Source organism: Gymnogyps californianus, chromosome 5, assembly GCF_018139145.2.
Source record: "Gymnogyps californianus isolate 813 chromosome 5, ASM1813914v2, whole genome shotgun sequence".
Taxonomy (NCBI): Eukaryota; Metazoa; Chordata; class Aves; order Accipitriformes; family Cathartidae; genus Gymnogyps; species Gymnogyps californianus.
In genome coordinates, this window is record NC_059475.1 from 389,134 (window position 1) to 403,594 (window position 14,461).

The following is a 14,461-nucleotide window of genomic DNA, read 5'->3' on the forward strand; positions in this document are numbered from 1 at the left end:
ATACAGCCACATCAGATCTGTTACATGAACTCTTCAAACTGTGTCTTAAAAGTAGCTAGGTTTCATGCCCTGCTTCTGTCAGGTGACTTTTGGAGCCCTGTTATTCGGTATGCATGTACCTATTTATGACCAGCTCAGAGATGTTTTATATTTTTGTCTGGTTTTTGTGCCTAATGTTGTTGTTCTGTTTAAATAGCTCTTCTTACTCGGTGTTTATCCACCTGATTTATTTATACACAGCTCGCGTATGCCAACTCACCATTGGTTTTGCTAAAGCAAACAAATTTTGCTAAAGCAACAAGTTTTGCTTTTAGTCTCCCCCCTCAATATAAGTCTGCTTTCCTTAGAATTTTTTTTCTTTACTCATTTAGCCTTTCAGGTGGCATAGGTCAAACTCAAAACCTCTGTTGATAAATAGGGGTAAGTGGCTGGTTGTGCACTCAGCCAGGCAGCACTCTCTTGTTAAGCGTTCATCTTCTGTTCTCAAGTCTCTCTACAATGGCAACAGTTTAGTGTTTGACCATAGTAATCGCTGAACTATCAGGTATGTAAACAATTAGTTGAAGCCTACTTAATCAGGAAGATAGTCCTAATTTGAGGGAAGTTCATGGTGACAAGTGCGTTTAAGGAAAACAAATATTAGAGGTATGCCAAAAATAACTTTATAGCTAAAGCTGAGGCCAGTCCAGGAAGAGAGAGAACACAATGTTTGTACAGCTTTGAAAACATCTTGTTTCTGGTGTACATGTACAGATATAAAGTAGTCTTCAAAACCTCTTGGGTACTTATGTCAGCTGGGGAGAAAGCACACTAAATTATAACCAGATTGTATTTTTTTATTATGAAGTATTGCTGAGCGTATTCAGCAGCTGCAGATCTCTATGTATATAGAAGAAGAAAAGCTCAGATAAGGATTTGGATTTTTCTGCTTTCTGAATTGTAGGTATATCAGTTTCAGAACTAGTCTGCCACATTTCTGTCTGTGAGTAGTGCAAAATCTGTCATACAAGGCTTTATGGGTCAGAAAAAACTCAGCATTTTTAAGGCTCCTAGTCTGAAGGTGATGTTTGAAGGAAACAATGCTCAGTTCTTCTGGGAGAAGTGTGTTAATGAAAGGTTAATTCTTCCTTCTGGCTTGAACATAATGTTTACTCTTCAAGGTATGCAGTCATTATAGGAAAGGATAGAAAACACCTTATCAAGCACAAACTGATTTTTTTAATCACTTAAAAAGTCACCACTGTATTTCTATCCTGCAGACTCGCATTCAAAAGGCTGAAGCATTTTTCAGCAATGCAGTGGTGCCGGTTTGGGGAGAGGTTCCTCTCTTCCAGATAATCTTTTGACCAATGGAGGGTTTTTTTGCTTGTTTGTTCTTCCTAAGCTGCATTCTAGAAAGACAAGAGGGTGCATGCACACTCTCAGTCAGCCCTTCCAAGTGAAATTTGCCAGTGGATTTGAAAGTTGATCAAATCTGAAGGAAGGACAGAAGTCCCAAGTAGCTGTTTTTACAATTTTTGTGTAAGGACAGCTGCACAAGAGGCACTAGTTATTGCCCTACCGAGGAGAAGGTAGGCTGAACTCTGCTTTTCCTTCCCTCAAGGAGACCAAGGGGCAAAACCACCTCATAATGTGTGTTTAGAGGTTTGTTTGGTTTTTTAATGACTGACCTATAAGAAGACCCTTCATTGTATTGCATAATTAAGAAATTACAATTATGTTTGCAGACTTTAAGTCTTAAACGTTCCAAATTTCCAGTGAAAGCTCTTACAGAGCTCTGAATTTCTGTTATCCAGGCCACACCTGCCTTTTCCTAGAAGTGTAAAGTAGGCCATTTTGATGAAATTAATTTAGCAGTTTTGCTGAAAAAAGGTCACACCTTCTCACATTCCAGTCTATTTTAATGATGGTGTCAGTAGCAGGCTGTTAGAGACTTCTTTTAAAAATGTGGATTTTTTTTTTTTTTTTTTTGCTACTTGAGGCTGAATTGGGCAAAGATGACATTTATTTTTGCTTCAGGGGGCAAACAAGCCTCTACAAAGCTCTGCTGCACCATGGCTAGTTGATTTCAGGTTCTGAGCTGATAAACAAGTATGTTTGCAAGCCTGGAGTTTATGTTTAGTTCTTACATTATTTATGTCATGGTCCTGCTTTTAAACATTAACATACCTAAGTTGCCTTGGAGTTAATAGAGATAAATGCCCAAATCAGACCTGAAGATTCTTGTTTTTTTCATTTCATGGCAAACCCATGTTCATGCAGGTGGAATAGCTTGCTGTCTCCACTCAACCATATGAATGACCATCTTGATTCCTCTTTGCCTCAGTCCAATTCTAACTATCACCTAGATGTAACCATGGAAGGAGAGCTCTGTTTTATAAGTGTAAACAGGAAACACCTGAAGGAAAGTCTATTCAAATCATTCCAGAGTGATGAGTGTATGATGTTTCTGAGAGATTTAAATATCCACTTGGAATGAGTCAAGTTTTGCTGAATTACCGTGTGTAAATTTTTGGATGTGGTTAGGAAAAAATGCTGGAGCACTCTGTCTGTACAGATACTGTACTCTGTATTAACCTGCTTCCTCTTGTATAGGAGTTAACAAAAACGATTGGTTTTGTTAAATTTTGTTAAATTTTGTGAAATAGATTTCAGAGCCCAGAAATCACTTCATGGAACGGAGGCCAAACGAGTCTCTGGGTGGAGTAGGATGAATTAGGGGCATGAATGCAGCCTATGGACCACAAAGCTTGTACCCAGGACAGTCAGAGAGCCCATTACCTGAGGACTGAGTCTTTCAGAAGAACTGAGGTGACGATGATGGAGCTGGAAGTGTACAAATACTTTAATTTGTGTACCCTTTAGATTCAGGTGTTGCTTCAGTGTGAGAAGATCTGTGATCGCACATCTTGGGAGGGTGAAAAACGGCTGCAGACTCGGAAGCAGCTGAGTTTTGCATGATATTTCTCTTATTATGAAGAGTTTCGGATGATCTCATAGGTCTTGCATCTAGCACCTGCTAAACCTTTGGTACATTTTTTTAATTTCATTCCTAGTAAAAGTGAAAATATCTTTGGTGTTTTGAAATGCTTTCTGCCCCTTGAGGAAACAACCTTGTCTTCAGGGGAAAGAGATGGGCTTACAAAAGTAAAAGCAGTGGTTCCTTCTGCCGGTCTTAGTCTTGTCTGTTTTAGCAGTACATAGGCAGAAGTTGGCAAAGCGCGTTAGCAGTGATAGGGCTGGGAAATCCAAAGTTGGACAGGTCAGGTTACGTGAGATCGTGGAGAAAGAAATTAGATTAGTTCAGGACGGATATAGTTCTCTTCCAAGGACTGCTAGAAAGCATCGCAAGTGGCATGTATCATTCCTTCTAATTCTTAAATATTTAGTTCATTGGGTTGGAGCATTCTTATGGATCCTGGTCCATTCTCACACATCCAGGTCATTGCCTGAGCAATTCTGGCAAATTTACATAGCAGCCTGTCTGGTAGTTAAAGAGCCTTTCTGCTTGTACTCTTCAGGAAGGATGGGGAACACTTTAGTTGAATGCTGGGCTTTGTAATTTCTTGGTGGGAACATCTCTTATTGAAATGTTTAGTTATATTACAGTAAATGAATAACTGACTGCTGTTTTGCTTGAAAGCTTGCTAACATCCCATTTGTTTCTGTAGCTTACTGGAGGTTTTGGCTGTGTGTCAGCGTTGTGTATGAGCTCTTCCTCATCTTTATACTCTTTCAGGTAAGTAACTTAGATCTCTAGTTATTAAATGCCAGTTTAATGTGGATATAAAACCTTTTGTGGTGTTCTTTACGATTCTCGCTGACTACAGGAGATGCTCTTCATTTTTGTGAAATCGAATCATTGTGCTATTTAATGAGACTCCTAGGTTAAGGAAAAATTATAGTATTATAAAAATATTTTGTCTAACCTCCAGTTAGTCTCAGCCTAGGTTAGACACCACAGTGAAGTGTTCTTAAATGAGTTGATAAGAAGTCTGAGTTCTTGTTTAGATCAAACGATCAGGAGTTGGTGCTTCTCATGTTTAGTCTCTGCTTGGCTGGACTTGGTGTGACTTGCTGAAGTCGCGTACCAGCTGTTAGTTTCTTGGCTCCTACAGCTTGTGGGGTGAATTCATCTTGTTTAATCTTTTGAAATACTTTTTACCTTAAGTGCTTTGAACATTGGGTTGGTTTGTTTTGGTTGGTTTTGTTTTGGTTTTTTTTGCAATAAACCGAAACTTCATACACAACTTTGTGTAGTGGCAGCAAACTGAGGATGATCTTTTTTCTAGAAAGACATGCTATTGGTACTTCCAAATAAAGCACGTTATTTTTTACTATATTCTTGCCCATTAGTAAACTGAGGATTTTCCCCTGGCTTTTACAATTCTATGACTTCTCAGAAATGCAGCAGTTGAAGTACTTTGAGATAAGCAAGAGCAGTAAACCTGATGCCATTAACAAAGCCATTGTCTTCCTATATGTATATTTACACCACTGCAAATCAAGTTTGAGCACCAAGAAAGAGCTTGAGATTTTGAAGGAGACTCATCCTTTCCTCCGGTACTCAATCCAATTATTGTAGTGATCTCTTCAGGCATGATTTGAAACCAAAAGCAAATGTAGAGATATTAAACTGTGAGAGGTAACTGTCCTGGTCTGTCAGACAGCTGGCTACTTTTCAGATTTAGATTCCAATTAGAGTCCCCAGTTGTTGGTTTTCAGATAGGTCCTTCTTGTTGACATCTTAGCAACATTTGGTGCTCTGTATTTTAAAAGGGTTGTGCAAGTATCATCGTATACTCATCAGGTAGCTTTAAAAAATAATTTTAGATGAGAGAAGGATGAGGAACATGTTTAAAAAAAAATGTTTTGCCTCTAGAGGCCAAGTGAGCTTGAAGTGGGGCTGGAGTTCAGAGGTGTCAGGATCTGTCTTCTGTTGGAGTAGGGCATTTGCTTTGCAAACAAGTTTTTAATATTGATCAAACCCTTTCAGCTAATCAAAGATTTCCTTTGGCTCCAGCGTTTCTTGTTCTGCTTGGCTTTCCTGGAGCCACCCCGAAAGTCAGTGCCAAGCTCTCTTAAGAACACAAAACTGTCCTTGCCCCCCCGCCCTGACTGTTGTTTCAGTTGGCAGCTGGACTGTGTCTGCATTAGATTAAGTAAACAACAATGTGAGTTTCTGTCCCATTGACTTAACTTGGGGGTTCAGTGTAAACCCTTACGCAGGGCCCTAATGTCTCATTAGGGTTTCTTTCAGGCTGCCTGTCCTGCTTGGAGAGAGTGGAGTTCTGACCCTTTCACAGGCATGAACAGGTCTGTCTTGCCTTTTTTGTTGTTATTCCTCACCACTGAGGAATACTTACTCAGTTCCAATTTATTCTCATGTTCTTACTGTTTCATGTCACCCTGTTTTTTATTCCAGGCATCCTTGTAAATGATACTCCTGACTAGCTGCAGTCAGACTGAATAATATGTTTCATTTTTACTTGATAGTACTGTTGTAGTTCTGAATTCTAATAGAAAAGCCTGCAATTGCTTTGCTTTCCTCTGGCAGTATGTTATGTTACCAGCCATTTAGTTGTTAAGGATACTCACTAGCTGTTGCTCAGCTCTTTACTAAAAATACATTATTACTTTGCATGGGTTTAAATAAGGTTACAATTATGCTGAGTCTGTAAGTGACTAAACTTCCTTAAAAGCAAATACAAGCTCACTCATAGTTGAAACTTGTCTTACAGTTAATGTGACTTTAGTGGTTTTATTCTATAATTTTATTATTATTGCTATTAACTAATTTTGGCCTTGCCCTGCTTTTACTGTCTGCTAGTCTGTCATAGATGTTACATTGCTTCTGTTGGAAAACATTGACCACAACAGTGAGCAGTTTCATTGGGAAATACTTATTCAGCAAATGTGTGTCTGAGTTACTAGTAAATTAGTTCAAGTTTTGGTCACTTTATAACTAATACTTTGATAATTTCTTCATTGCTCTTTGCTTCAAATTTATTACCCGTGCTGCTAGTGGGACCTTATTTGAAAGGACTGTTTGTTCAACGAGCGGCACTAATTTTTTTCTGCCATGAAACAGTGTAGTTCTCGACTGTCTGTAGCTGAAGTGAGCTGAGCACACATGCACGACTAATCCTGCTAACGGTGTACCTAATCGGTGTGCTCAATCTGCTGATGTTTGCATGTACTGTATTTCGTTCAAGCTGCGTGTTTAAAGTGCTGCTGGATCTTCCCCATTCTAGGAAACCAGAAGGTCACTAACGCAGGCGATGCAGCCATTAAATGAGCCTTTCCTGAGTTACTGGCTGCTTTTTCTTTACCCTTGCCAAGCTTGAGGAGGGGAGAAGGGCAAAAGGGTCAGTGGGAAGGACGAATTGTGTGCCAGTTCGAGTGCTAAGCTTTTGGGAGGGAGGGGGCATAGGGGAGTGGCTTAGGAAACAGAGTTAAGGATCTCTGATTTTTCATCTTTAAGAAATCTTAAGTTCATTTGGTAGTCATTTTTTTCCTTAATATTTAGTATTAGAGGCCCAGAAAGTCAGGTATATATGCTGCGTGATGCTTTGAGGTCTGGATATATTTCAAGAATTGTTGTGCAACAAATTTGAAAAAACCGCACCCGTTTGAAGATACAATGTTGATCTTAATTATCTTTGTACTTTTCTGTGCATTAATACTTAAGACTGAAACATGGGTTTTGTGTTCCTTTTGCAGACTGTACAAGATGGCAGGCAGTTTATGAAGTACATTGATCCGCATTTAGGTGTTCCTTTGCCAGAAAGAGACTACGGTGGCAACTGCCTTATTTATGATCCTGGCAATGAAACTGATCCGTTTCACAATGTCTGGGTAAGAAACAAATACAGTTTCTTGCTAATGAGTCTGACTATTTTTTGGTAAAAGGTTGCTTAATTGAACTCTTCAAAGTGCAGTCATGAGTCTGAGTGTTGAATGAGAGAACAGGTCATGGCTGACTCTTTTAGCTTCCTTATTTCTCTTCTCTTGACCTTTCCTGTCGATCAGATAGAGATGTGTCTCTTTGTATCCTAATTACATTGCCCAGGAGAGAGGGTAAACTGTTTAACAGCTCTTGTTTCTCAGATTATTGATGTAAACCTTTTCCCATAGGAGTTTATTTGTGTGCTTGAAGAATCTTCTACTTACGCTCACCTTGAGGCACAAAGTTCAAAAGTTACATGTTGCCAAGCAACCCATAAATTGGGTTTTTTCTGAATACCAGAAACTGTCAGGTTATTGTTTCTTGCTGGCAAACAGAAGACTTGAAATTCAAGGGCAAAGGAATTCTGATTATCTACAACTCCCTGATTGCATGGAGCTGTTAGTGCTTGTGTAGTGAGGAGCACTGAATCCTTTGGGTCTACCGTGGAAGTCTTCAGTGCATCAGGAACTGGAATAACTGAGAGCAATTACAGCTGTCCTTTTCTAGTTTTGCACCAAAACTAGGAGGAGGAAAGGCACTCTTTGCCCAGGGATTTATGATGGCAGGACTGATAAGATTTAAGAAGCTCTGCTAGATACAAGATGGGGGTGTGATGAAGAAATGCATGTTCTTGCTCTGGCTTGGACGTGTTCTGCTTCTGTCCCCTTGGAAGGCAAGGAACATGATATTTAGCATTAAAAAGTCTCTGCTGTATCAATATGATCTTAATTCCAGTTTCTGCCCCTTAAAATTGTGACTTTGAAGATAGCTTGTTTGTTCACTGTGCTTGAGAACAAAGAAACTCGTAAAATGCATGTAGTATTTATATGTGAAACAACTGAAGTTTTATTGCTGCATTTTTCTTGGGAAGAAAGGAAGCCTTAAGAATGGGTTATTGTTTGTAGTGCAAAGTGACCTACACTCTCTTCTTGGTTTATAGGACAAACTGGATGGATTTGTTCCTGCTCACTTTTTTGGCTGGTACCTGAAGGTAAGAATGGGTCTTCTGTTACATTTCTGTTACAGTACTATTTCGCTTTTAAAGCTTGACTGCTTCTGTTTTAGTGATGCCAGTCTTCGTGATCAATTATATTAGGCAGTCATCTGTGAACTAGACTAAGTGTGTGTAACATATGAAAGGCTTTTTTTTTTTTTGTTCCCCCTGACCATGTTAGGTCACCTCATTTCTTTCCAAAGTAACATTACATTGACAAGCTCCCTCCTCCACCATAATTCATTCTGAGGTCAGATCAATAAAAGTAAAAACCTTTACTCCTGTAGCAAGATAAATGCTTGAATGAGCTTTGAATGTAGAGTTTGGGGAAGACAGTGTTCAGAGAAGGCGGTGAAAGTCTACTGTTACCCAAACATAAATGTGTGATGATATACTACTACTATTCTAAGGCAGGCTTTTCCCAGTGGCATCCAAATCAGGATTTTAAATCATTAATTGGGTAGTGGTTTAATTCTTGTTACTTTTTAGTCAATATCAACCAACTGTGGAAGGAATTCCGGTTGTGCTTGTCTCTGGCAGAACACATTCAACATGTGTTTTGCTGGTTACTTTGGTCTAAATATTAGCTTCTTTTTCACCTGAGCAAACTTACTAGCTAACTTTATTTTGCCCTGCAGACCTTGTTTGGGGTTTTTTGCCTACAAGACCACCATAAATAACAAACTGAAAAAGCTCAGGCCATTTTAAAAATAAGCTACAACTGTTGTTTTGTTTTTCCATTTCAAAAGTGCAGATGTCTTCCTATGAATGTTTTATTTTGGTCTGGTTTTTTTTTCCCCCATAACCAAAAGATGAGTATGCTAGGCATGGGGAGACTTTGACTTCAGATCAACTTGTCAGTGGCTTGCTGTATTAGTACACAGAATTATAAATTTGGAGAAACTTGGATCTTCTTCATCCAAGAGAATTACATTAGAAACTTAAATATCAAAATAGCATTTCAGTTACATTCTGTATTTATTTTTACAAATAATGTCATACTGAGGAAAAAATGCCTAAGTAGTGAGAGCCTGGTAACAGGACATAAGGGGAGTAGTAACACATTCCTGAGGAACTAGAATGGGATAGAATTCAATATGCCAGTCTACTCAATCAAGCTATTATCTGTCTTGGTCTGGAAGAAGCCTAGTTTTTATTAAAGAGACTGTTCCTGCAGAAATACTTGAGATGATATGTCATCTTGTCAACCTGCAGTCTGATTTGAAGAGCCCAGCATACTCCACAAGGTGTTTGTTTCTGTGCTGCTAAGCTTGAAGGAAACTGGCTGCTATATTTCTTATTTGTCAGTTAACATATTTTTCTATAAAAAGCTGGAAGTTGAGTGTGTTGTCTTCATAAACAGCGATGAGCATGTGTTTGGGTTTTTCCTTCTCTCTCTCTCTCTTTTTTTTTTTCTTTCTTTCTTTCTGGTCTGGTTTGAGTAACAGTCTCTTAAGCTATATCTCAAAGCACCAGAATGGCAATATTGAGAATGAATGTGCCTCATTCATCAGAAATTATTGTGGGCCTACCCATTTACTTTGGCATCATTTAGATCACATGTTGTCAGACTAATGTGTGATAATGCGTATCTTATATTTTTCCATCTTCTGGTTGAGGCGGTCAACAGCAAGCTACATTTACTTTTGCAGAACCAGTACTAGCACATTTGGGGTTGCCACCTTCCATCTAGGCACCCTGCAGAGGATACAGCAGACCAGATGTACAGGCTCTATGTGCTCTTACCTACTTACAAATATGAAATAAAGTGTTACCACAAATCTCTTCCCTTGTTTTGACAGTAGGCTGGGATGATACCTACGTTCTAGGACTGCAGCTCAGCTGAATCCTTATGCTGAATGTGGAAGAAGATGCTGCTCTTCAGTGCTCACCCTGACAAGCTGCTAGCTGGTATAGACTCAGGTGTCCCAGCACAGTCAGGGCTGAGATTTAGTGCACGTGACTTTTTTAAAGGTCACATTAAGCAGGCTCTGAAAAGCCTTTTTTGAGCAGCATTAGAACGATGCTACCTGTGGTGGTTGAGCACCCAGTAATTCCATTCATTTAACTAACTTACTTCCTTCTGAATCCCATCTTGCCTGCCTTTATTCTTTCATGTAATGATGTTAATGTCATCACCTATACTCTTCAGCGTCTGTCTTGTCTGTTGTGCTGCATGCTTGATAAGTTGAGAGGCCTGTGAGCATTTGGCTTTACTAGACTATCACATGATAAAAATACGATTGTCATGAGTTTCCCGATCCTTTTCTGGATAGTGGAGACAAGATATTCAACTGTAGAAATAATGGGTAGACAAAGCACACCATGTGTGTCCTCTGTGTTCAGAGTCCAGAAGGGTTAATCTTGTGTTCCTTAAGTGATCAATTTTGAAATTAGGAAAAAAGGTAATAATTTTTCCATACAGCGTTGCAAAACTGTAAATCTGAGCAGTGTCTCTACAGTATTTATGGAGTTCTTTATTTAGATTTCTAAAGGGCATTAGTGTAAGTGGTGTCTGGTTCTACTCAGTCTGGTGTGCAAGTATTCATTTTTGTAATGGTTTTGAGTATGTTGTGCAACTGTTGTGGATATTTGAAAGGATTTTTTTCTCCCTTTATATAGACATTGATGATTCGAGACTGGTGGATGTGTATGATCATCAGTGTAATGTTTGAGTTTCTGGAGTACAGTCTGGAACACCAGCTTCCAAACTTCAGTGAATGTTGGTGGGATCACGTATGTACTGCATAGATCATGATATATTTGTCTAAATGGAAGTATATATTTTAAGGGGAGGGGTAGGAAGTGGTGAGAACTAAATTATATCATGTGCCTGTGGCCAAAGATGTATGTGTGACCACTGCAGCTCAGGAGCATTGATGCTTCTCTGTGTTGAGTTTGTAATATGTTTGTCACTGTTTGTATAATTTTGCAGGTTTTCAAACTATTGCAGGTGGTTAAATATTTGTGTTGGTTCATTTCACACCAGAGAAATAATCTAAAGCTTTACCTGAACATTTTCAAATATTTGGTGATGAAACAAACCATAAAATCTGAAATTAAGAGAAGGGTAAAACGTTGTGTATAGAATTTCAGATGGTGATTTTTCTTGCCTGTTAAAAAAAAAACAAACCCAAACCAGACTGAGTGCAATTTGTGTCCAGCTCTTCCTTCTGGGCAAACCTATCTTCACTGTTTTCTGAAAACAGTAAATATTACTGTGTTTAGAATTTCTGGTGTGGTTTATAAAAATGTTTCAAAAGATAAATGTTTGGCCTTACTGAAAAGCTGTATGGTCTTTGCACATGATAGTCTGTACCCATTCTTGTCCTAAAATACTTCTTGTGTGTATTTTTTCAAGCCAGAGGGGCTACTGTGATCTAGTTTCTCTGTGGAAAAAACAAGCTCTATAGCTTAGTGATACACTTTTTAAAATTTATTTTTTTATTTTCCTGTGAAATGTAAATTGGTTACCAGAGTGATCAAAATCATCTACATTCAGGGCACACAGCTATGGTTCTTACGTTATTTCAGCTTGCTTTTATTCTTGCAGTACAAGCTCTTTCCCAAGCTTGTAATGATTTGCTACATGGTTGTATTTATAAAAGTAAATGTATTATGTATAAAGACATCAAGCAAAGCTATTTTGCCTTCAAAAAAACTTCTTATGAAATTAACACTCTGTGCTCCACTTCTTTGAATGCAGAGGCCAGCCAATTTTTTTTCAGCTCAAGAGCTCCATCTCCAGAATTAATGCTTGGCAGTAAGACAGAGCATGGGGAGAAATCACTTGTTTAATTTCACATCTTGAGCCTGGAGATAAGTCATTTGTTTAGGAGGCAGCCTGAAGCTTAAAGAGTATGTTAAGTAATTGGGCATAGTAAAATCCAGTCCGTAGGAATATGTTCAGATTTTTTTTGTGTGTGTGTGTGTTTCTGAAGTTCTCACTTAACAGAGTGGAGTTGAGCTGATAATAAGTGGGAAGAGGTCTGTTCTGTAGCAGAATGAATACAGCAAAAGACAATCTACAGCCATCATCTGTAGAACACACTTGCTTTATTTGAGTGGGCTGAGATTCTTTCTCCTGACAGTTCATGCACCTCTCTTGTCTGGGGATGTTCAATCCTTGTGACTGAGAGTGTGTCTGCATGTATGTGTACCTATAGTATCTTCCCTTTTACAAGCTTCAGTGTTTCTTCTCCAGCATCACTGTGTTTTTCTCCTTTCAGTGGATAATGGATGTGATCTTGTGTAATGGATTAGGAATTTACTGTGGGATGAAGACTCTGTCTTGGCTTTCCTTGAAAACATACAAATGGCAAGGACTTTGGAACATTCCTACATACAAGTAAGTTGGTGTAGAAAGTAACTCCACAGGCAGTAGCACGGTGCAAAGTTTGGGCCCATGTTAAAGATCGTGGTTGTTGAAGGGTTGTTCTGTTAGGGTTAATGTGAATTAAAGAATTCATGCGTGTTTAGATGACTCAAGTATCTAGTAACTTATTACTGTGTGGAAGCTTGTTTGAGAGTTTTATTTAACTTGCGAATGAAATTGTTGAAAACATACCTGTCTGTCATGAGCATTGCCTGATGTCTAGGAATGAGGGCATCTTGTGGAAATGAGCTTCTTTAATGAAATTGTTAAAGGAGATGCAGGAATCCAAGTCAGGATCATACTCTTTCATTCACAGCAAGGATCTGTTTGGTCCTTGTGCAAATAATGCATTCCCTAGTAATCAGAACTTCATAGTAATTGGGACACTGAAACTTAAAATGTAATAAAACCCTTGTAGTCTTGTACCAGCAATGAACTATCCTTTTCTGTAGTGTGTCTTTGCTGAGCAAAGCAGAACTGAGGAACTGCTTACTACGATGGGTGTAGTATACTAAAGTTTAAAATGGTAGTCCAAATAACAGGCTTCTCCAACTCAGAATGTTAATCTCATTAAGTAGTAATTTATATGGAGTAAATGGAGGCATTTTACATATGCGAATTGGTGTCTCAAATGGAAATATTAGTAGATGTCTCATGTGCTGTTTCTTAAAATTGCAAGAATGTGTTCTGGTTTTTTTTTTCAGAGGAAAAATGAAGAGAATTGTCTTCCAGTTCACCCCGTATAGCTGGGTCAAATTTGAGTGGAAGCCAGCATCCAGCCTACGCAGATGGCTAGCAGTTTGTGGCATAATCTTTGTAGTAAGGAAACTTCTCTATCTTTTCTTTTCTCTACCATTTGATTTAATGTTTTGTAACACTCAAGCAACTGTACAAATGGTAACTTAGGCTGAAACTCTTGACATGGTGATGTTTCCTTAGTTGAGGCTGCAAGAGATCGCTTCCGAATCCTGCGGAAAAGGTGTCTGTTTCCATGTCTCTGGTAGAGTTTACAGATTGATTGCATAAATATTTGTTCTTGCTTGCTGAATAATGTTGATTGCCAATGTGAGCAATATAAACTGTGATCTACACATAATTCAGCAAGTAACTGCTGCTACCAAAAACATTGACTTTGGATGAAAGTGGCTTGTTTCTCTCAGTCTTAAGCAGATACATATCACATGGCAGCTGGAGAGGACTGTAACCAAAGCCTCAGGCTTCTATATGTTAGCTCTGAGCAGCATGGCTCCTGAAGCGCATAGTTTTGCCTCAGATAATATTTTTATACAGACTTCAATAATTCAATGATGCTAGATTTTTTTTTTTAATGTTTCACTGAACATGTAGCACATGATGGTATTAACAGAATCCAGCTTGACCAGTTCAGGTGAACTAGCTCCCCCATTTAGACGAAAGAGAAGGTTGGCTTCTGCCGCAGTCACAACAAATGGACAGTCTGCCTCCTTCATCTAGCCATCTGAGTGGCTGAATTTGTGTTACGGGAATGCATCATCTTGAATTCATAACTTCCATTTCACAGTCACAGGTATCGCGCACATGACACTGATATGGAGGATAAACTTGGCAGTTTAAGTGCTTTTTCCCCACTCCTGCCTCCTCTCAGCTGGGGGACTTTGGCCTTTGTGCTATCCATGGGATGTTACTTGGCTCTGTTCTGAGCAACTCAAACTTATTTCAATTCAGCAACTGTGAAGTTTAACTAAAAAAAACCTTGTGACACTTCTAGTGATTCCAGAGACAATGGGCATTAACCAGTTTCTGTATTACTGCTATGGTACGGGATATAAGTCTGTGTACTTTTTAACAGTTGCTAGAACAGCATACCTTTAAGCATCTTGAAATACGTGGAATACGAAATCTGGTGGTGGTTTATTTTGGGGTCTGTCCAGTGAAGTTCCCAATTACAGTTTGCTGAGTGGGACACATTAGTCAGCTTGGCAAGCCAGCACCACCTCTCTCTCTCTCATAATAACATTGCATGTTACGCTGATGTCAAATTGCAGACCTGAGCGTGCTTCAGGAACAATGTGCTGTCTGTAAGTAAGCAAGCAGCGTACAGCAGTGCCAGCAAGGAGTGCCAGGCAGTTTGCAAACTCAGTCAGTTGAATACGAGTTCACATAA

At 39.0% G+C, this 14,461-nt stretch overlaps 1 protein-coding gene across 1 annotated transcript in view; it reads left to right on the forward strand.

The window, feature by feature from the left end:
* Window positions 1-14,461, forward strand: part of PTDSS2 (phosphatidylserine synthase 2) — a 41,342-nt gene that overhangs the window by 18,825 nt on the left and 8,056 nt on the right. Inside the window, exons 4-9 of the mRNA XM_050897558.1 lie at window positions 3,672-3,739; window positions 6,724-6,858; window positions 7,890-7,940; window positions 10,566-10,679; window positions 12,173-12,291; window positions 13,023-13,137. Coding sequence (XP_050753515.1) covers window positions 3,672-3,739; window positions 6,724-6,858; window positions 7,890-7,940; window positions 10,566-10,679; window positions 12,173-12,291; window positions 13,023-13,137 — 602 coding nt within the window. The remainder of the gene's footprint in view (window positions 1-3,671; window positions 3,740-6,723; window positions 6,859-7,889; window positions 7,941-10,565; window positions 10,680-12,172; window positions 12,292-13,022; window positions 13,138-14,461) is intronic.